Source organism: Nothobranchius furzeri, chromosome 13 (genome assembly GCF_043380555.1).
Source record: "Nothobranchius furzeri strain GRZ-AD chromosome 13, NfurGRZ-RIMD1, whole genome shotgun sequence".
NCBI lineage: Eukaryota > Metazoa > Chordata > Actinopteri > Cyprinodontiformes > Nothobranchiidae > Nothobranchius > Nothobranchius furzeri.
In genome coordinates this window covers 19,050,684-19,072,900 of record NC_091753.1, presented here as the reverse complement: position 1 = coordinate 19,072,900, position 22,217 = coordinate 19,050,684, and the positions used below count along the sequence as shown (strand labels likewise).

General features: G+C 45.0%; 1 protein-coding gene across 3 annotated transcripts; it reads right to left on the bottom strand.

Moving 5' to 3' along the window:
* Nucleotides 1-130: 130 nt before the first annotated feature.
* On the bottom strand, nucleotides 131-20,341 carry sgpp2 (sphingosine-1-phosphate phosphatase 2). 3 transcript variants are annotated; one of them, XM_015952147.3, is made up of 5 exons: nucleotides 20,026-20,341; nucleotides 17,720-17,881; nucleotides 6,100-6,279; nucleotides 3,725-3,814; nucleotides 131-834 (listed from the first exon to the last, which is right to left on the bottom strand). In XM_015952147.3, the coding sequence occupies exons 1-5, from the start codon at nucleotides 20,218-20,220 to the stop codon at nucleotides 289-291; spliced, it is 1,173 nt and encodes a 390-aa protein (XP_015807633.3). In that variant the 5' UTR covers nucleotides 20,221-20,341; the 3' UTR covers nucleotides 131-288. The 3 variants fall into 3 exon arrangements, with proteins under 3 accessions (XP_015807633.3, XP_054598931.2, XP_054598932.2); XM_054742956.2 differs by having other exon boundaries at nucleotides 6,100-6,258; XM_054742957.2 differs by lacking the exon at nucleotides 20,026-20,341 and having other exon boundaries at nucleotides 17,704-17,722.
* Between the last annotated feature and the right edge of the window lie 1,876 nt (nucleotides 20,342-22,217).

The following is a 22,217-nucleotide window of genomic DNA, read 5'->3' as shown; positions in this document are numbered from 1 at the left end:
GAGCAGTGGAAAACTGAGATATAAAAACCAAAGATCTCAACATTATGTCTAAACATTAGCCACTAAAGTATTTAATACCCATAGCTCCTCTAAACAATTCTTTATGCAAGAATAAAACTGACACACAAGACAGCAAGAGCATAAAAGCTTTATTCAGCCAGAAAATGGTTCAGCCACAATGTAGTGACTCATTCCTACGGGTTTATTTAGAGTTTTAATTATTTTAAAACATCTTTTGAGAAACTATGGAATAAATAATGGGTCCGTAATAGCTCGGGTGTTGTTGAGTCATAGCAGCCCCAGTAGAACAAACACCCTGTTGACTAGTAAAGAGTTGACGAGTCCAACAGCTGTATACGTGACAAACTTGGACGGTACTTCGATCTCTTTCCTCATCCTGGCATTCTCATCGTTTTCTGGCACCATGTACCAGAAATATAGCATTTGCAGACTCAGTTTTTTCACTATCTGTCGAGTTCCCACAAGGGCTACAATCCCAATGAGGGCACGACAAATACCCAGAGCCACTGTCAGTGCTGTTAAAGTAGGCAGGGGTACAGGTAACGTCTGCTGGGGCTCAGAAGCCTGACGCAGCTGCTCGTTCGCCCAGTATCCCACTGAGCAGCCAGCGCACACTCCAAGAATGGTGACGGTGTCCCCTCGTGTGGTGCTGTAATGGTCCAGCTCAGGGTACGTGTAGCTGAGGAAGAGGAGCAGGGTCAGGGCCACAACAGGGGAGAAGGGGCTGGTCAGCTGGAAGCTGTCGAAGGATATCCAGAAAGGATAGGTGAACAAGAGGAGGACAGCAGAGATCAAAACGCCACAGAGCACATCCTGAAAGGAGAAGGGTGACGCGTTTATTCAGGAGCACAAAACCCCCTGCAACACCTGCTCAGTTCATCTGATGAACTTCATCTGGAAATCTACAGAGCACAGAGTGTAAATACATCTCATTACATCAATGTAATTATGCAGAAATTAAAGGGGGACCTATGGTGCACATCTCACATTTTGCATCCTTTTAAAAACACTCAGCACATGAATAAAAAATACCCATCTTAGAAACTTATGCCGCTACAAGCTGTGGACGTGGAGGAGAAGCAGCTCTACTGCGAGCCCCTGCTGGATACCTGAGCTCCTCACCACGGCAGCCAGTCAGATGTGTGGGCGTGGCCAACAAACGCCTATTTGCAATATAAGGAACCCCGAGATGGCTCATTCTGGAAGGTACTGAGAAGACTGAAACTGCTGAAATCACTGCATGTGCATATGTGTGTTGTTTATGACGAGTGCATGTGTGTTTACAGGAGCAGGTGTCTTTGGGGCTGCCAGTGGAGGCTTACAGCTGTGCTTTGTCATAAAGTAGTTCCATGTCTAAATAGTGCCTGGGATTCCTTTTATGTTACTAATTATTTTCACTTGCAGTCAGTCTGATTATTTACGTCACCAAGCAGAGTTGGGATCACTACTAAAGGATTTTAAGGACGTTTTTACTCGCAATGCTAGTTGGAGCCATTCACTTACTGTGTTTTATGCTAAGCTAAAGCTAAAGGAGCACAGCCGGGTCAGGAGAATGACTGGGCTGATTAAAAATGTTTGATTTTCCCTCTTATCTAACGCTGGGAAGTATGGCAGACAAAAACTCAATCCCGGGTGGAAAGTCTTTTTAACATATTTTGCCAAAATGCAGTTATAGGCCATGATATAGGAAAATCCCACCAAAATAAAAGCAGGCGAGGAGATCCTCTATACCATCGAAGGGTCTGTTTGAAAGTAAATTAACCATGGATTATTAATCAATGTGCAGGAGAACCCAAACAAGAACAGTGACTGAGGATTAATGGTCAAACTGGTTTACAAAACGTTACCATCACAGTAGCATTAGTGGATCTCTTCACCATCCTTTTGTTTGGCTACTTTTGTCTTGTTGCAGTTAAAGTGTGCATATTTAGTTTAGAGGCCCCACATTTATATCCAGATGTCCACATTTAAAAGTCTCTTTGTTTCAAAATCTTCTCTTGAAATTTTTTGTCAAACATTGTATTTTTTTAATAAGTCAGTATAGAAATAATCATACTTTCTTAATTCTCATGAGTTTAAAGTAACAAAATGCTGTGTTAAAGTGTTAAATATGGCTAAATGTTGCTATTAATTTTTAATGTGTTACTTTACAATCAGCGCTTCATCACAGCCTCTGGAGGGGAAAGTCTCTGCCAAACCAGTAAAAAGCATTAAACATGGCGGCTGTCTGCCTAGGTACCATAGCTAGCCATACGCTCCCAAAGAGCTACAGCTTCTGCAGGAATCCTCTAAGAATTTACGAACAGGATATATCATTTATGTTCCGTCATATTCACAAGGTATGCTTAGTCTGATTTAAATCCACAGGTAGCGTTCGGTTCTTCTGACTGAGTCGGCATTTACTACGGCACATGTGATCAATCCAGATGAAACGTGAGTCATTTGCTTGGTTATTAACAGGACACAGTCAGACATGTGATGTGTTGAAGTCAGAGCTTCAGTTGTTTATGTGAACATGAGGTGACATCGTGATCTGGTGCTTCACTAGCATGTGAACCACCAACAGCTGCACCACCGCCCTGGTCAGAGCAAACATCTTAAAGCTGGAGTGTAGCTTTCTAATCAAACACCTAAAGAGTTTATTCACATCTACTCAATCTTTAAATACCAGTTCCCATTCGCTTCTTTCAAAATGTGTTTCAGTGAAAATGTATGGATAAAGATGGCCTCCCGAATGGCCTATGTTAGGAGAAATAGTTTTTCCTGCTGGTGGTGGTTGGAGGGACCGGTGGCGCCAACGCTCGGTGGCCTCGCGTCTGTCAGTGTGCCCCAGGGCAGCTGTGGCTACAGTGTAGCTCATCATAACCAGCGTGTGCATGGGTGGATAACTGTTTGTGTTGTAAAGTGCCTTGGGGGGTTGCAGAACTCTAGAAGGTGCTATATTAAATACAGACCATTTTACCATTTAACGGCTGTGAAACTCCAGTAACCAGACACAGCGTTCTGCATTGGAGTTGGGTCTATTTGGACTGTCATTCTTTAGCTTATCAATACTTTTCTAATGGACCAACATCCAAAGCAGAATGCTGACATCTTAAAACAGCTCCAACGTCCCATTTTTACTACATAAACCCATATTTCTGCATTTTGTTACAGGAGCTATTATTTTGTGTTAACTAATTATTTGGGCCATATAATCCTGCCAGACTCTGCCCCTGGACGCGCTGGAATAGCTACATTTAGCTGCTGCTGGTGACTTTTGTGTTAATAAACCTGTAATACTGGTGGTGTAAAGGTTAATTGAAGAAACTCACAAACATGACATTTTGGAGACTGCAGCTGTTTAAGACGGCAGCAACACGTTTATTTCTTGGCTACAAGACTAGCTGTTGGCGGAAAGTCTTTCAAGGTGTAAACTCCATTTCTCTTAACTGAGGTCATTCAGGAAGCTACTACAGGTAAGAAAGTAAAGAGAGCAAACCTTTAGAAGTTTTACACAGAAACACACTTAAGGCCACCGTGATGTACTGGAGCCGTTATACCTCTACGGCAGGTTTCCAGGAAAAAGAATTCCTCATAAAGACTAGAGGTGTGTGTGTGTGTGTGTGTGTGTGTGCGTGCGTGCGCGTGTGTGTGTGTGTGCGTGCGTGCGTGCGTGCGTGCGTGTGTGCGTGTGTGTGCGTGTGTGTGTGTGGTAGCTTACCAGAACAGAGTGCATGCCAGTGTAGAGACGACTCAGGCACACCAAGGACGACAGAGTCACAGCCATCAGCAGGCCGATCTCAAACTGGAACTGAGAAACAAAAACACGTTTCTACGGGGAGGAAACATCATCCGTCTATTTTCTCTACTTGCTTGTTCCTGTTTAGAGCCTGTTTACCGTTAGGATGGCCATCAAATGTTCTGCTCCTCATCGTCGTCTCTTTTGACTCATCTGTCAGTTCTTCATCCTGCCGGTCATCACCTCACTGCAGCAGGTTTTATTCTCTCTCCATTTAAATAACAGTGAGCAGAGGAGCCTCGTGTATTCATCCACCTCCTCCTCCTCCTGCGTCTTTCCTGTCCTGTGCAGCTGGAGGCCTATTCAGTGGTAGTTCATGAAGTTTTTTTTTCTTTTATGAATGACCACAAAGGATGGCTATGAAAGGGGGGGTTGGTCAGTCTGTGATTGACTGTCGTGACCTCTGACCTGCTTTGGGAACGGGCTGAGTTGCCCCAAGGACTCAGGGGTCTTTTCAGGGTCTTCTGTAACAGCCTGCTCTTTTCAACGTTCTTCTGAGAATGCTCAGGGCACAGTAGTATTCTACTGTACATCTCTGTTACTGATGCCGTCCCTGACCCAGAGAACTGTGTGCAAGTTGAAATGATCAGCCCACAAATCAGCAGTGCGACAGCTGCAGAGCCAGTAGACTCAAGAGATTTTACACTGGAGCTGTATAAAGGCGGCCATGATTGAGCCTTTCAGTGCTTTATTGACTTGGGAAAGGAGTGGGAGAGATAAAGAGAGGAAGGAACAGAGGGAGGAGGTGGACTGACAGTCATTAACTTAGTGAGTCTATCACAGGAAGAGCTGACAGCTCGATGGATGTGGCTCAAAGTGACTGATGGCCCAACGTTTCAGTCAGGACTCTGTGATGGACAGCCCACATACCAATCTGTCCTCCAGATGCCTCCGGTGCCTCAGTCCAAACCTCTAACCAACATAGATCACCTAGTTTGACTAATTTATGTGCCACGATAAGTTACCCGTAAAAGTCTGGTTTAGAAATGATTGGAGCTTCATGACTTGGTGCACTATCCTGCTGGAAGTAGCCATCAGAGGAAGGGTACCTGGTGGTCATGAAGGGGTGGACATGGTCAGAAACAATACTCGGGTAGCCCGTGGCATTTAAACCATGCCCAAGTGGGACTAAATGGCCTGAAGTGTGCCAAGAAACCTCGCCCACACCATTACACCTCCACCACCAGCCTGCACAGCGGTAACAAGGCATGATGGAGCCATGTTCTCATCAGACTCATCAGACCAGGCAACATTTTTCCAGTCTTCAACTGTCCAGTTTTGGTGAGCTGGTGCAAACTGTAGCCTCTTTTTCATGTTTGTAGTGGAGATGAGTGGTACCCGGTGGGGTCTTCTGCTGCTGTAGCCCATCCGCCTCCAGGTTGTGCGTGTTGTGGTTTCACAAATGCTTTGCTGCATTCCTCGGTTGAGTGGTTATTCCAGTCATAGCTGCTCTTCTATCAGCTTGAATCAGTCGGTCCAGTCTCCTCTGACCTCCAGCATCAACAAGGCATTTTGGCCCACAGGACTGTTGCATACTGGATGTTTTTCCCTTTTCACACCATCCTTTGTAAACCCTAGAAATGGTTGTGGGTGAAAATCCCAGTAACTGAGTAGATTGTGAAATACTCAGACCGGCCCGTCTGGCACCAACAACCATGCCATGCTCAAAGTAGCTTAAATCACCTTTCTTTCCTATTCTGACATTAAGTTTGGAGTTCAGGAGATTGTCTTGACCAGGACCACACCCCTAAATGCGTTGAAGCGACTGCCATGTGACCGGTTGATTAGATAACTGCATTAAGGAGACGTTGAACAGGCGTTCCTAATAATCCTTTAGGTGAGTGTATACATGTACTTTTGTTATTATTTTTCTTTAAATTATTTTCTGAAATGTCAGTGCTGCTGTAACAGGTGAGTCTCCCCACTGTGGGATCAATAACTTCTACTCTAGACAGATTTCTGTCATCAGTTTCGACTGTCAGACTAACGTGCCAAGCTTGTTCAGACATTTTTAATCGGGTTTCCTAAATGGGAAGTTCAACTTCCTGGTATAAACCACAGGAGATCATGTTTTCACAGAAATGAGTGGCAGACTTGAATGTGTAATAAATAATAAAATGGTGGAACCCGTAGCGTTTTCTACACCTGAGGTCTGATTTAAAATAGTTTTAGAAGCTGGTAAAAATCTAATCATTTAACACGTCCTCAAGCCAAGGACTGAACAACTCGTGCCTGTATTTCTAGCTGAGGTTGTTTTTTTTGTTGCATCATCTTGTTCCATCAGTACTCTTGCTCACCTGTACTCTGGAGCAGGCGCTGAGTAAAAGTGTGAAGGAGATGGAAGTGGCTGCCATGGCGTGAGTGGAGGGTAGTCCGTACTCCGCATCTACGCGTGTCTCCAGCTTGATCACGGGTGGTGAAGTGGGCCGAGGAAGCTTCAGCACGTCCTTCATTACCTGGCCGATGTACATCACCAACTACATCAGACAGAATATTTCAATTGACCTCAACGTGTTTCGATAACTTCAGAATCTTCACTTCATAAATTACCAGAAGGAAGCAGATGAATAAAAAAGTTGGAATGGAAGGAAGTAAAACCCATCTAGTTGATGCAAAAACCCAGTCTCATAAATAACCAACCACCTTCCAACTCAACAAGAATAAAACAGAGAGAAGTGAGGACCCACCACAGCGTACAGTGCAGACGCTGCAGTCGTACGGTAACCAGATCTGTCGTGGGAGACATATTCTAACAGACTTGCTGACACATCGTCTTCAGCTGCTGGGGTAAGACGGGGCTTCTGTAAGGTGCAGTTGTGGGTGGTAAGGTGTAGGTCTTGAAGAGAGTGTGTGTGTGCGTGTGTGTGTCCAGCCGAATGTGCAGCCTATTCTGTTTCATGAGATCCCCAGTGGCCTTCGGAGAGGGCGGCCTGCTCCAGCTCCGGGTTTATTTAAAGCTCTGCTTGTATATTTAATGAATGGCTGTCTTAGTGAGGAGCAGAGAAGCAGTTTGCTCAGAGGGAGCAAGATGCTAATGTGTGTGTTTAAGGAAAAGAATAGAAAGGTTGTCATTATGTCCTCTATTGACACGGTGTGCAGGAGGAGCTTGTTACCATGGCAAATGAGATATGAAAGTGGCACTATTGAATCAGTGACAGAGTGCTAACTTGTAGGGACGTGGAGGCAGACAGACATCCCACTGAACCAGACTGAACCAGGGATTTGCTTTCCTCCAGACACAAGGGCACTGGTGAGGAAAGGAACACCGCATGACACTGGATCAGAAGCCTCCTAATCCATTTTATTAACAGCACATTCAGAGCTTTGAGGTATTATTATTATTCAGATACAAGCATTGAGCCATAAACCAGATGAAGCTTAGGTGGCGGAAGAAAGAACCAGATGTGGTCGGTGTTAGCTCCTCCTCAACAAAAGCAGTCAGATGAGGTGTTTCTGGCATCTGATCAGGACGCCTCATCGATGCGTCCCTCTGGAGGGTTTCAGGCCACGGGAAGGAGACCCTGGGACCTAGACCTGGGGCAGCAGTAGCTCAGGTGGTAGAGCGGGTTGCCTCATGATCGGAGGGTCATGGGTTCGATTCCAGCTCCCGCCAGGGGTATCCTGCTGTTGTGTCCTTGGGCAAGACACTTCACCCAACTTGTCTGTGTTAGTGGTGGTCAGAGGGGCCGACGGCGCCAAATGGCAGCCTCGCCTCTGTCAGACCTCCCCAGGGCAGCTGTGGCTACAAGTAGCTTACCATCACTAGCAGTGTGTGAATGTGAGAGTGTGTGAAAGTGTCTTTGGGTGTCTAGAAAAGCGCTATATAAGTTCAATGCATTATTATTATTATTATTAGACTTGCTGGAGAGGCTATATCCTCTCTGGCCTTGGGCCCTGAGAAGGAGCTAAAGAAAGCTGCTAAGGAGAGAGATGTCTTGGTATTCCATTAGAACTTGTTACCATGGCAACCTGACCTAGATCACATGAATGGATGGCTTTCTAAAATTTTTATTTATTAGCCAAACATTTCTACTGTTCTATTCAATCACAAGAATGAATAATTTGATATGTGAAAGTCAAATGTAACTATCAGGTGACTGGTGTCCACAAAGGCCACGCTTTTTAATGGGTTCAGTTTAAGCTTCAGTTGCGTTAATCTGAACCCACTAGATGATCGTGCCCTGGATGACTGACAGCGTTCACATATTTAATGTATTGTTGAACAAGTGAAACAAAAATGGAAATACTCAACTAACAACCACGGTCTGCTAATATTCTTGCGTCGTGCCCAGACCTCCTAAGATCCTGTGTCCACATATGGACTCAGGCTTGTTTCACTATAAAATCTCATCTTCAGATTAGACCTTTTTTTGTCATTTGGAGAGAATTTATATTGACTGTTTGCATGTTTTTCATGTATCCGTTTTTTATGAGAGTTGACTAATCTGTAATGGTAGATTAGATTAGATTAGATTAGATTCTTTTAAATCACACCAAATATAAGTTCAGGTTTCAGTAGGTTAAAGAAAACAAACTGATTAGAGTTTTGGTTTCAGTGTAAAATCTGGGGACCAGAGACATAACTACCGTAGTTTCATTCAGACAAGCTTATCAATGCTGCATTGTTGGAGGTGCAAACCATCGACATATAAATATTGGACAATGGGTTTCCATAGGCTCCAATAATAAGTTTTTGGGCTAAAATGGGAGGTGGCCACCACAGCCATTTTGACCGTGTCACAGGTTCCGTCAAGCCCAGACAATTCCACAAAAGGGAAGAGAGGTGGAGCTGAGGGTGGGGCTGTAAGGCTGGGATCAACTGACGACACCCGGTCGAACTAGCTACAAGCTAACCTGAAGCTAACCCAAAGCTAACGCAGAGGTGGGAGCTAAGCTAACAGAGGTAGCAACCTAGCTACAATCGGAGTTAAATGTGCACAACACCAGAGCTTCTGAGTCAGAGATACACCGGGCTGACCGCTGGGTAAAACCGGGTGGAACACAGAGGTCTCCCGAAAGCTGCTGAAAGCCGGCAGCCCGCGCAGCTAACAGCAGCCGCGATCAGACAGAGATGCGCCGAGCTGCGGGGAGGGGAGAACGGGTGGAAAACATCGGTCTCCCGAGAGCTCCACAAGCTGATAGTCGGAACCCAGCTCCACCAACATGTCAACCCATTTTCTAAAGTGCAGCATTATGTTAAATGCACTGGGTTTTACCCTATTGCATTTAAATTTCATGGTTAAACAGTACATGTTAAAATCTAAGCTCAGCTCAGCAGTGACCTAAAATACATAAATATAATTTTACTTACTGAAAAAAATGAAGTGGAGACTCTTTGGACGCTCTATTAGTGCAATTAATGCCACAGCAAGTCATTTTGTCCAACAATTGCACAAAAAATATCCAAAAAATAATACACAAACACAGAGACTCAAAATCCCGGAGCAGTTTCCAAGCCAGACCGAGGCTCTACTGAGGCCTTTCCACGGAACTAGCTCTGTGGTCACGTGGGTCTGATGCTCATTAATTATACAGAATTTTAGGCTTTTAATACACTTAAACAGAAGAGTGAGAAAAAAATTCACCCCCCTCAGAGTTGTCATGAGTGTAAACTAGATCATTTAAACAAAAAACATGTTTTGGTACCAGGCTGTAAACATGTTTATTTCTGCTGTGAAATTGGTATTTTTAACATGGGAATCAATGAGGATTTGCTCGATTCCGATACCAGCCCCCAGCGGATGAGGGTGGAACTGCTATTTTTGGTACTTCCGGGTTGGCCGCAAGTTTTCACCCACATTGTGGGGGCTTGGTGCAAACACACCGGTCAACAGGTTAGAACCACAGCAGCATGAAGGAAAGACATGAAAACAACAGTTGGTGGGCTTATGAGATAGGATGGTTTGGTAATATTTTCTGAACATTTTCATCAATTTATCAAGAAAGTCTCTCAGTCATTGCTCTTTATTAAAGAAAAATAAATATTAAAGTGCTTCAAAAACACACCAAAATAAAACATGATGACAAAGACAACAAATAAAATAGTATAGATCAGATAATCAAGTTAAATAGCTGTTTAATTCAGGATTTGTTGTTGATTCAGAAACATGTTATGGCAAATTCAAATTTATTAGAGACTAGGTGATGTTTAAAAGCAAAGAAAAGGTCAAAATATTTAAGTTAATTAATTAAATTCTGTAGACAGAAGATATGCTCTGGTATCATACAAACCTAAAGATGCAAAACTCATCTTTTGCATCCTTTAATGCCAACATGTTGGTCTCTTCTGCTTCTATAAACTCTCCAAACCTTAAGCAAAATGTCCATGACTTTCCAAGAGTGTTTGGTTTGTGGAATGATGTCCCTAAAAAGAGCGGTTTAAATTTGTCCTTATTATGATGTCACAATAAGGAAAATTAGCATGGAACCCTCATCGACTGTTGACTCTGGAGAAACAGCAGCTCTATGCTGACCCTCTCCAGGATTATTCAAGCTCTTCATGTAATAGCAGCCAACCAGCCTGAAACGGCTCATTCTGGAAGGTATTGAAAATGTCAGCAATAAAATGGCTGAGAGTGATTAATGTCGGAGGGGTTTTGTGCAAATAAGTTCATGAGCATGTTTTGTATCAACAATGGAACTATTATGATTTTAAAAGAAGTTATGTGTCCCCTTTAAAGGTGTAGTTCACTGAAAAAACTTTTAAAAATTATTTCACTCTGACTTTTTTATGCAGGCTGAACATGAAAATAGTCTCCTACACCTATCACCTGCATTAGCTTCTGATAGAAAATAGATGGTGAAACTCTAGGACTATGACAGACCTGCGTCACACTGTCACGAACATTCATGGACTCACTCGTTTTGACTCAGGACGGGGCAGTTGCTGGTTTAGTGTCCAAGAAACCGCAGAGAACATCTCAAACCGCTAACATTAGCAACCCCACCACATGGCAGAACTCCTCCAGGCTTGTGTTATTTGTGGAGATAAAACATCAACGTTGCAGAGCAAACAGAGTCAGTGGTAGAGTTGTGTTGCTGTTAGCCAATCAGAGATGCGATGCCGACTTCAAATCCTGTCGTCTGAAGCTCGGCTCTGATGTGGCCCACTTCTAGTTCCTGTAACTGGTGCACCAGAGCTTTGTTTCCTCATGAATTACAAGGCATTAGTTCGTACTAGCGGCCTCTGCAGATGTGTTGCTTAATGGAGTATTTAACACCTTTATTTGGATCAGTCTTTTACCACCATAGATGTATTTTATGCACCCAATAACACCCTTTAAGGTACTGTGCTTGTACCTATAACACAGCATGTTGGTTTCTCATGGTGCATTGTGGGTAGCATACCTAATCACTGTGCATTGATGAGCAAAGTGTTGCTTTTAGACAATGTTTTAGACTGAACGTATTTTGCTGCTGATGGTGGCAGGTTTCATTTGGAGCTTGATCCAGATTATGCTGAGTTTAGCACACACACACATGCTAGTTACCCTAACACAGCCTTAGCCTCCAAACTAATTATGGTGCCTCTGGAAATGTCTTCTTGTGATGACTCCACCAGCATTGGTACTTTCATAACTCAGCAGCCCAAACTTTTAAGTCTGCTCAAAACATAAATCAAGTTTTCTGAGATTTTCTTAAAAACAAAACGACCATTTGTGGGTTAATACCTATACTTTTATTCCTCTTATTGCTGTAGGTCAAGATATACGTTTTCCACATAACCACAATGGTCTGTTCACTCAGTGATCCAAAGTGTCGGTGTCCTTCCACTCTGAATCTGCCGGCCAGCTCTGGTGTTTGAACGATACAACACCCCCGCCCCTGCACTCACCATCTACACAAACATCACATTCAGCAGCCTCCGCCGCTCCACTGCCTCATTGGTGCCTTTGTAATATTCACATCAAAAGAGCTGACCCAGAGTCAGTCTGGTCACATTAAGGCAAGAGTTAAAGACTGTCTGACCTTGTGAATAAGCATATTGATTGAGTCAAGAGCAGATTTACTCTTTGATCTTTCAACATGTCAATCAGTGTGTGTGTGTGTGTGTGTGTGTGTGTGTGTGTGTGTGTGTGTGTGTGTGTGTGTGTGTGTGTGTGTGTGTGTGTGTGTGTGTGTGTGTGTTTAATTCTACAGGGGTGTGAGGAATATCTTGCCTCCTAACAAGATCTCGTTCCGTGATGCATCACAGCTCAGTGACCATTAGGATGCTGCAGAATAAGCAAGAGGAATTAAACCAGGTTAGACATCCTGTCTATAGAACAGACTGACTGTAGAAATCCAACACATTTCATGTGTTAATGGTTGGGCTGCACGGTGGTGCAGGTGGAAGGTCTGTTGGGTAAAGCACTGGACCTCTCTGTGAGGAGTCTGCATGTTCTCCTCCATGCACGTGTGGATTTTCTCCTCATTCTCCAGGTTGATCGTACATGTTTGGTAAGTGGATGACTCTAAACTGGGAGCACTCCTGCAGCCCTGCCCAGGAACAAGCTGGTGAGGAACATAAATGATTGAATGATAAAGGTGTGTTGTTGCACAATTTCTCTTATGCAAATATAAATCCTGCCCATCCCTCCGTTTTCCAAAACTCATCCAAGGTCGGGTTGTGGGAGCAACGCTATCAGGAGGGAAGCCTCCATCTCCCCAGAAACTCTCTCTGGCTCCACCTGGTTTGTGTTCCAGGGCCAGTGAAGATACAGAATCACTCCGCCAAGCTCTTGCATCATAACTGAATGAAATATTATTGAACATTCTGTCAAACAAACACATTTGTAGAGATAGGGAGACGATCGTGGACGTTTGGGAGACTCAAAGGAATGCCACTGCTCCATGACGTTGAGAGAAGCCAGCTGAGGGCGTTGGGCATCAGGTGAGGATGCTCCTTGGACCTCTCCCAGGGGGGATGTGTTCTGCCAGCAGGAGGCCCCTGGGTTGACCCTGAACATGTTGGAGGGATTGTATCCCCACGTTGGCCAGGGAACACATGAGGATACTGCTGGTGATCTGGGAAAGGGTGGTTTGGGTCTCTCTGCTGGGGCTTCTCTGTGACCCGGACTCGGGTAAGTGGATTAAAATGAACGAACAGATGGACAAATGCATTTACCTGCTGCAGCCTGTGAGTTATTGCTGGACCAACAAAGCTGCCACAGCTTCCTTTAATTGTGGAGACATGACAACAAGATGAATAGATCATGCTGGTCCAGGTGCAGATCACGCATCCTCTGATCATTGTGCTTTGGGTCAGCATCATCTGGCCCCAACAAACAACCGACATCCAATATTTCCCTCAACACTCACAGAGTAGGCCCCGACCTCAGTTTCATTCCAGCTCCAGCCACTAATTCGCTGTTCTTGGGTGTCTAACAAGCTCCTGACCCAAAACTGCCTTTTTATTCAAATCTGTCACAACTAGGGCACACAGATCAGAACATCTTAAATCAGCCTGAAACCTTCTAAGATGACTCGCAACGAGTTCGGAAATGTTTGAAGACAACTTTGTATTTCACACAAAACAGTGTGTGATTTTCACAACGAGCCACAGTAACTCCGTAACCAGATTTTCTAAGTCGACCAGAGTAAAACCAGCAAGGAGCAATGAAGGACACGTGTGTAAATGTGTGTGCGTGTCTCCGTCAGTCAACCGTAACCTCAGCTGGAACTCCACCGGCACTAAGCCGAGGCGCTGTGGAGGAGCAGGGTGATATGCCCCGAGGGCTGACAGAACAAACGGCTCAGTCCACAGAGAGGAGGCTCCAACGGCGAGGAGGCCAATAAAATCATGGCTGGGTCTGGAGGGGGGGGGGGGGGGGGGGGGCTGGTAATGTCTAACTAGAAGGAAGCCAATGGTTTTAGCAGGCAACACCAGGAGTGTGAGCAAGTGTGTGTTTGAAAAGGAGTTCACACGAGGGAACAGTGAAGCCTGGATTCCAGAAGAATGGCATCCCGTCCCCCTGGGGCTCCAAAGGAGGGGTTCAAATGCAGGGCAGCCACCAGGCGCTCAGGGCGGGCACACTAAGGCCACGGAAACATCACTCACACTCATCTATGTCGATCAACAGCAAACAACTGGGAGCCTTTTTCCTAGTTTACATGTATGTTAGAAAACCGCGTTGTTGAACAAAGTGCGCTCCACTGCTACAGGAGGTGGTGACATGCACCCTTTCAGACTGGTATTCTTCTGGTTAGCTTATAGTACGGCTGCAACAAACGATTTGGATCATCGATGAATCGGATGGGCTCTCGACTCCATTACTCATATTGAACTGGAACTGAACACTTTTAACTGCCAGAGAAACATTTTTATTCTCCTTCCTTTACTTTGTTTACCAACAAAACATGATTAGAAAACAGTTCAACAGTGTGCAAAACTACACGCTACCACCTAAATATATCCATAATTAAACTATGATCAGTAAAACTTTCATTAACATGTTCAGTGGTAAGCTACTAGAAATGCTACAATCATTTAATTTCTACAGCAAAAAATGTTACGGTGACATATTTATTATGCATGGTTTGGTAATAATCCAGTTTAAAGTATGTTCACAAATAAATGCGTTTATGAATTGCATGCTACAGTGGCTTGCCATAATCCTGCAGACAGCTAAAAATAAACAGGGTGATGTGGTATTTTCTTCCGCTTGTAGAGTTTATATATTCTTAGTTTCACCACCATCGTGTTTTTTTGGAACCAAACTTGATCTCGAGCCTGCTACCCGCTAGCATTAGCTAATCTGCCCGTAGTTCCGCTTTTGATCCCAGACCGTTTCTGCCTTTGTGTCTTTGCTGGTTTCTGTTTTCCTCCACACCACCTAGATTAGCACATGGTGCGTCAGTAAGCAACTTATTGTTCTAAGTCTGTCGTTCCTCATCAAAACACCGGCTTTCTCTCTCATTCTGATCTGCCTCGGTCTGCTCTGTTACCGCCTTAAGCTGCTCGCATAAATACACTCACCTAAAGGATTATTAGGAACACCATACTAATAAAGTGTTTGACCCCCTTTTGCCTTCAGAACCGCCTTAATTCTATGTGGCATTGATTCAACAAGGTGCTGAAAGTATTCTTTACAAATGTTGGCCCATATTGATAGGATAGCATCTTGTACATCCACAGTGAACTCATTGTCATGTTCAAGAAACCAGTTTGAAAATATTGGAGCTTCATGACTTGGTGCACTATCCTGCTGGAAGTAGCCATCAGAGGAAGGGTACATGGTGGTCATGAAGGGGTGGACATGGTCAGAAACAATACTCGGGTAGCCTGTGGCATTTAAACCATGCCCAATTGGCACTAAGGGGCCTAAAGTGTGCCAAGAAACTTCGCCCACACCATTACACCACCACCACCAGCCTGCACAGCGGTAACAAGGCATGATGGAGCCATGTTCTCATCAGACTCATCAGACCAGGCAACATTTTTCCAGTCTTCAACTGTCCAGTTTTGGTGAGCTGGTGCAAACTGTAGCCTCTTTTTCCTGTTTGTAGTGGAGATGAGTGGTACCCGGTGGGGTCTTCTGCTGCTGTAGCCCATCCGCCTCCAGGTTGTGCATGTTTTGGTTTCACAAATGCTTTGCTGCATTCCTCGGTTGAGTGGTTATTCCAGTCATAGCTGCTCTTCTATCAGCTTGAATCAGTCGGTCCAGTCTCCTCTGACCTCTATCACCAACAAGGCATTTTGGCCCACAGGACTGTTGCATACTGGATGTTTTTCCCTTTTCACACCATCCTTTGTAAACCCTAGAAATGGTTGTGGGTGAAAATCCCAGTAACTGAGTAGATTGTGAAATACTCAGACCGGCCCCTCTGGCACCAACAACCATGCCATGCTCAAACTAGCTTAAATCTTTCCTATTCTGACATTAAGTTTGGAGTTCAGGAGTTTGTCTTGACCAGGACCACACCCCTAAATGTGTTGAAGCGACTGCCATGTGACCGGTTGATTAGATAACTGCATTAAGGAGACGTTGAACAGGCGTTCCTAATAATCCTTTAGGTGAGTGTTAATGTTGTGCAACACAAAAAAAAAGTTGCACAACACAACAAATCGATGACGAAATGCGTTGCCAACACATTTATTCAACGATTTGTATCGATTTTATCAATTTGTTGTTGCAGCCCTAGCTCACAGCAACACAAATACTGGTGGGAGTGACTCCGCGGGAAAGCAGGACGTTCACAATGGCTGAAGGAATGGACGACAACAATAGCTTATTTGGTTATTAGAAGTGAAATTAGCTTTCCAGAGTTTCTCCCTTTCAGAAATGATGTATGGTTTTTCAGTAATCCGTAAAAGTGATTATCTTATCATGTACTGTGATATAATGTAAGCAATACGTCTTTTTATTTTTTATTTTTGCTAAGCATGTTCCCTGCCCTGCGGAACTCCGTGCAATAGGAAACTGAGCGTCGACCAAAACTAACCAATAGCGTTAAACTACCGCTTAAGCCGGGCGTACACTGTGTGACTTTTTCACTCGTAGCACTCAGCTTCAGCTCAAACTGTACAACTTCCTTGCAGGGCAGATCTCACGAGTCATGCGTTCACACTGTACGACCCAGTTCTCGGATGCGATCTGACAGCGATCTGGTAGCAACACGTCGGCCCTAAAAATATGCTAAAAGTAGCAGTTTTTACTCAACACGTCAGACTTGTTTGTCTTGTTTTGCCTGTTGTCCTTCGGGAGTGCTGCAGGAGGACACACGGGGATTTATGGGGGTTGGATGAGTAAAACGAAATAACGTAAATCTGTGTTTTGTGATCAGTTTAATTTGACATGAACACGACAAACACGCTTTCTTGACAATCTTTGTGAGTAAAAAAAATGTGTAGAAACAAAAACGAACAACGTGTGTTATTAGGGAAGTAGCGGGGAGCGGTGTTGATGCAGGATGGCGAATGCGCCGTGAGCGGTTCTGATACTTTTTGGGTCGCAGCTGCTCGCAGCGCCGCTTCAACAGTGCGATACCCTCCCGAGGGACGAGCAAAATATTAAACACGCCAGAAGTCCGTGCGAGCTCACGATTGCTGATCGGTAGCTGGACACGTGGTGTTAATCGCCTCTCGTAACCCCCTGTACACTACACGACGCTCAGCGCAAAACTCGCCCCGATGTCGTGGATTCTCACACGAGTGGAAAATCGGCTCAAAAAAGTGAAAAAGTCGCACAGTGTACGCCCGGCTTTAGACGCTTCACATTTAAGGAATACCTCGGCTGATGCGGAGTTGATGAACTTTTCACAGACAAGAAAGTCTCTAAAATATAAATATATGAGAACACAACATGACATGAGTATAATACTCGTAAAACAACGAGTTTTAGCTCTGTTTGTCGGCTACAGAAGCACATTTATAAACAGAAATGTGAAGTCGCCATCTTAAAAAAATGAAAGGAGAAATTATTTGTGTGATATGCTTGTCAGCCACTAGATGGTGCCATCAGATAAGAGAAATACTCCGCATAGAGACTAAGTGTCCAACCGGACACAGCTGGATTCGATTCAGTCGCCTTCAGCCAGACTAAGGTGTTTAAACAACAAGCTCCAGCTGACTTCAGGCAATAGTTTGGTTTTCTTATGCTACACACTGTCTGAAGGACTGAGGGCGCCTCCCCGAAAGGGTCACAAAGACTCCTTCAAGAAGTTTGTGTGACATGTTCTCAAACACAGTGGTCATATGAGTGAAACTCAGTCAGAACAAACATCCAAAGGACACCTGGATGTCCTCGTCAAGGATCCTGGTCAGGCTGTCTCCAGTCCCCTCCAGGCCTGGGGATATATGGACTTATTGGTGTCAGAGTGTGTGTGTGTGTGTGTGTGTGTGTGTGTGGGGGGGGGGGGGGTCATGAAAAGAAGTTGAGAGGTGAAGACTGAAACACACAAACACACACACACACACACACCAGGGCTCTGACTCACAGTCCACATGTTGATGAGGCGGCGGCAGAGGAAGGGATCCAGATTCCAGTGGATGCAGGGAAGACAGGTGATGTAAAACACCTCGTTACCCAGGCTGGCTGAGAGCAGGAAGAGGAAGTGCAGGGGCCAGTTTCTCACCTCGTACTGAGGTCTGCTGATCTTCTGCAGACACACAAAGACAGATCAGTACGAACCAAACCAGGATTAATAACAGAAGAGGTCAGATCCATTAGACCATCCAGCGATTGAGCTTTAGGTTTACAGTCATTTCAACATCTGCTGCAGACATCTGAACTACATCGTACCTCAGGACGTGTATACGGCGTTCCCCACAGAGCTCTTTCTTCTGTTTGACTGTTTTTGTCACTCTAATGTTTTAGATGAGCAAACGCGTTTCACAGTAAGTGACTTCTAAACTCACTAACTGGATATAACAGTGTAACAACCTGTAAACTCTTCTGTACATCCGCTCTGTGTGTCGATTCATAATCATCTTCTTTTGTCCTTTTCAACACAGAGCAGTAATTAGATGTCTTTTACCTTCGGCTGACATGTTTAGGCCCGAACTTGCGCCTTCGTCAGAAGATGGATTGAGGAAGCAATGGAGATGAGGAGACGCAGACGTAACACCACGAGCCAAGACGACGGTGTTTACACGTAGGGTCACACATGGGACGGCGTTATCAGCAGGAAGGATGCAGGGGGCGACATCGTTCTCTGCTGCCCACACATAAACTGCAGCGACGCCACGAACAGCTGGTGGCTCTGATGAAGGCGGACGTTCCGGCCAAAACACGTCAGCCGAAGATTAAAAAAAAAAAAAAGTAATTACAAAAAGAAGATGATAGTGTAACAATCTGAGGTCAAAGGTCAGATGTTCTCCTACAGGATCTTCTTACAGAGCAGAATCCATGGTTCCATCAGTTACCGCAGGTGGTCCAGGTCCTGAAGCAGCAGAGGAGCACTACCATCACCGACTGTTGCTATGGCGATGCTGTTGCTTTAGTTTGACTCCAGATGGAACGGGACGCGCAGCTTCCAGAACATTCTGCTTTTGTCACGTCAGTCCGCAGAATAAATACTCAGAATCTTTGGGGTCATCCAGGTTTTATAAATGTGAGATGCTTCCTTTTTGAACCATGACCTCTGACCTGAGGGGGTTTCGATGCTCGGGGTTCTTTAGTTTCTTTAGAACAGGGCGTGAGATGTAACTTTTTGAGATCTTTTAGCAAATTTTATGTTGTCAGACAGGTTCTATTAAAGTCATGCCTTAGTCCTAGGTCTGGGTGTGGTTAGTGGTTTCTAAATAATGGTCTCTTGTCTTCTTCTGCCTGTCCGGGTCCGGGTCGCGGGGGCAGCATCCCAACTAGGGATTTCCAGACCGTCCTCTCCCCGGCCACCTCCACCAGCTCCTCCGGCAGGACCCCAAGGCGTTCCCGGGCCAGTTCAGAGATGTACTTTCTCCAACGTGTCCTGGGTCGACCAGGGGCCCTCCTGCCGGCAGGACATGCCTGAAACACCTCCCTGGGGTGGCGTCCAGGAGGCATCCTAACAAGATGCCCAAACCACCTCAACTGACTCCACTGAAAACTCATTTTGGCCGCTTGGATCCACGATATTGTTCTTTCAGTCATTACCCAAAGCCTGTGACCGTAGGTGAGGACTGAGGGGTGGATCAACTGGTACATCGACAGCCTTGCTTTCCAGCTTAGTTCCTGGTCCATCATAAATAACGGTCCGTCAGTTATTTCAGATTTAACGACAGACACGAGTAGCTTTTCTCATCAGGCCAGGTTGGTTTGGTTTGTTTAGCACAGAAATCATTGTGAAAACTGAATGTTGCATTTTGCATGAAACACGTTGTCTAACTGTGATTTAACAAAACTAAAACTACAGAAATCCCAGAGGGAGGAAATACCGTTCATGCCTTTCATGTTACTCATGAGTGTTTATATTCCTAAGATTCCTGGGAAAAGGTGTGAAGGGAATATATTTTTACCAAAGTGTTTGTTTTCCGTCTGAGGAAGCTGCACGTGAGGAAACTACACCAGACAAACGGGAAAAGCCAGCTGCACCTTGTTAGTCTACAATCTCAAAACAGATCTGAAGCTCTGAATCGGTGTTTTAGTGACTTTATGCAGGAAATAATGTAAAACTGTTAAACACGTGTGCAAAATGTACATTTGTTCTTTTATTCCTTGTTTTGGGAACTAAATGCTAATAACCCTGTTCACTGAAGTCTCGTTGGTTCCTGTTTTACCTCATTAGCCCGAGTTTACTTTGTGTTTGAGTCATTAAGGACTTACATCAGCGCATACACTCTGCTTGTATTGATAGTTGGAGTTGCTGTCCTGGTGCTCCCATCTTCCTCCCGGGGCTCCGCGTGGTTTCTCGCCGTTAACCGGGGCTCCATTCACAGACTCAACGAGGAAGAGTCCGCATCGCCTCTGGAACCGGGCCACGAGCTCCGGGTCATGCAGATACTCCAAGAGCTGCAGCATGTCAGGTGGTCCTGAGGATGGGCGAAGGAGCTGGAAGAGCTGGAGGAGCCGAGGGTTTGAGTCCAGATGAGATCATGGAAAATGACAGCGTGTGATCTGCGCAGATGGAGGAACCACGCGGCGGGAAGGTGCGGCTGCTCTCAGGAGGGGCGGGGCCACAGTGGCTCTACCTGTAGATCAGTGCGACCTTTACACCTGCATGGCGCATGCGCAGCCGCACAGTGAGGACCGGCTTCTGAACGCAGGAACCTGAGGTGGTTTAACGTGTTAAAGTGCAACAAAAAGTCACCTGGTTGATGGTCCAGAACCACACCGACACAAAGTTAATGAATGCATGAACTTGAACAACATTTCTGCGGACATTTTTAATTATTTTTATCATTTAAGTGTGTTGAGTTTGTTTGACCATGTGGGACAGAAAAGAGAGCAAAAACTTTAAGGCTCTGATTCTGTAAACCGAGCCAGCAGGCTCAGCCAGACCAGAGGTGCTCCTCATGAAAAGAACAAATGAATTTCAGTCACCTTTTAGAAAATCCCACTCATACTTGCATTTCAAAGCACACTCATTTGCCCCTTTCTTTCATTCAATCATCTAAAAGTGATGAAAGTGACTTGTTAAAGATTCAGCGGTTGTTGGTATCACACGGGCTGGTCTTTCAGAACCTGCTGATCTGCTGGGATTTCAACCCACAACCACCTCCAGGTTTACAGAGAATAATCTGAAAAACAAAGAACAAGAAAGTCGAGTTAGCAGCAGCCATGTGAATGAAAATGTCTTGTTGATGTCAGGTTAGATTACTGGAAAAAAGCCAACAGCAGATTAAATATAACTGGAACAGGAAAAACAAGAATCTTTTGCAAAAGTCTATTCATGTCAGTAATCAAGCTCAGACTGAGAGACCATCTAAAACAGCGGTACTCAATAGGCGGCCCGCGGGCCAGGTCCGGCCCTGCTGGTGGTGTAATGATGGGGGAGAGGATAGTGTCCCACTCTGGATCCCTTCAGCTTGGTTTATGCTTGACGCATTTACTTTCCGTTTGGTGATGCGGCTCGCGGATGGAACGCGCTTCACAACTCGCAGCGTTTATGGTTCATGCGGCTCGTCTCTGCGGTGAACCAATATTCTACCAAACTGTAGGGGGCAGCATGGAGCTCTACGGCATGCATCCAACACTACACCTTAGTAGAAGTAGAAATTACTGTTTACAACATTCCAGCATTTTTAACAGCATCCTCGTCTTTTCCGACAGTGCGAGCTATTTCTCTCCAAGAATTATTAACAACACGTTGATCACGCTCTGAGAGCTGAATCATACAAATGTCTGTATTTACGAACCTCTGCCATACTAGTTCTTGCCAGTCTGCTATGTTTTTACGTGTCCGACCGTCCGCGTGGTTAGAAAATTTCCTAGGTGCGCGGTGCGGAAAGTTTGGGCCGAGCGGAGGCGCGGTGGAGGGGCGTGGTTGTTAAAATGACGCATGAACCAAGCTTTAGTTCCACCTGATGCTGATCCATCCCTTTCATTGGCCCATCTTCTGAAGTTTATTCCAGCAGGATCATGCACAGACACTCTAACTGGTTTCTAGAACATGACCATGAGTTAATTGGACTCCAATGACCTCCACAGTTCAGTCCAGTCCAGGGGTCTCATTTATCGAACATTGCATAGAACCCTTACCAAAACCGTACTTTAGCTCAACAAACTCAAAAATGTACTTGCGTAGGTTTGTGATCTATCAAACATGGAGTACACTCAGCTGCACGCAACTTCCGCTTCATAAATCAGAGACTAATGAGAATGTTTCTCAGCTGTTTCTGAGTCACATCCCACCCTCACCACGCCCACTTACTGCCATAAATGGTCAATGCAAAGTTCGTTGTGGATCTCATACATGTACATAAGCCGGCTCGTTGCAGCGCTCCACCATTAAGATCGTGGCCACAAATCAAGGAAGCGCTGTTTCACAAGCAGAAATGGAGGTGCTTGTGGGTGAG

Bases quoted from the DNA above. Each gene is read 5' to 3' on its own strand.
- sgpp2 (XM_015952147.3), bottom strand. From the start codon at position 20,220: ATGCTGCAGCTCTTGGAGTATCTGCATGACCCGGAGCTCGTGGCCCGG. The intron at 17,882-20,025 runs GTAAGTCCTTAA...GTGTGTCTGCAG, and splicing joins AGCAGAGTGTATGCGCTGAT to AAGATCAGCAGACCTCAGTA. The intron at 6,280-17,719 runs GTGAGTCAGAGC...TGTCTGATGTAG, and splicing joins GCCTCATCAACATGTGGACT to TTGGTGATGTACATCGGCCA.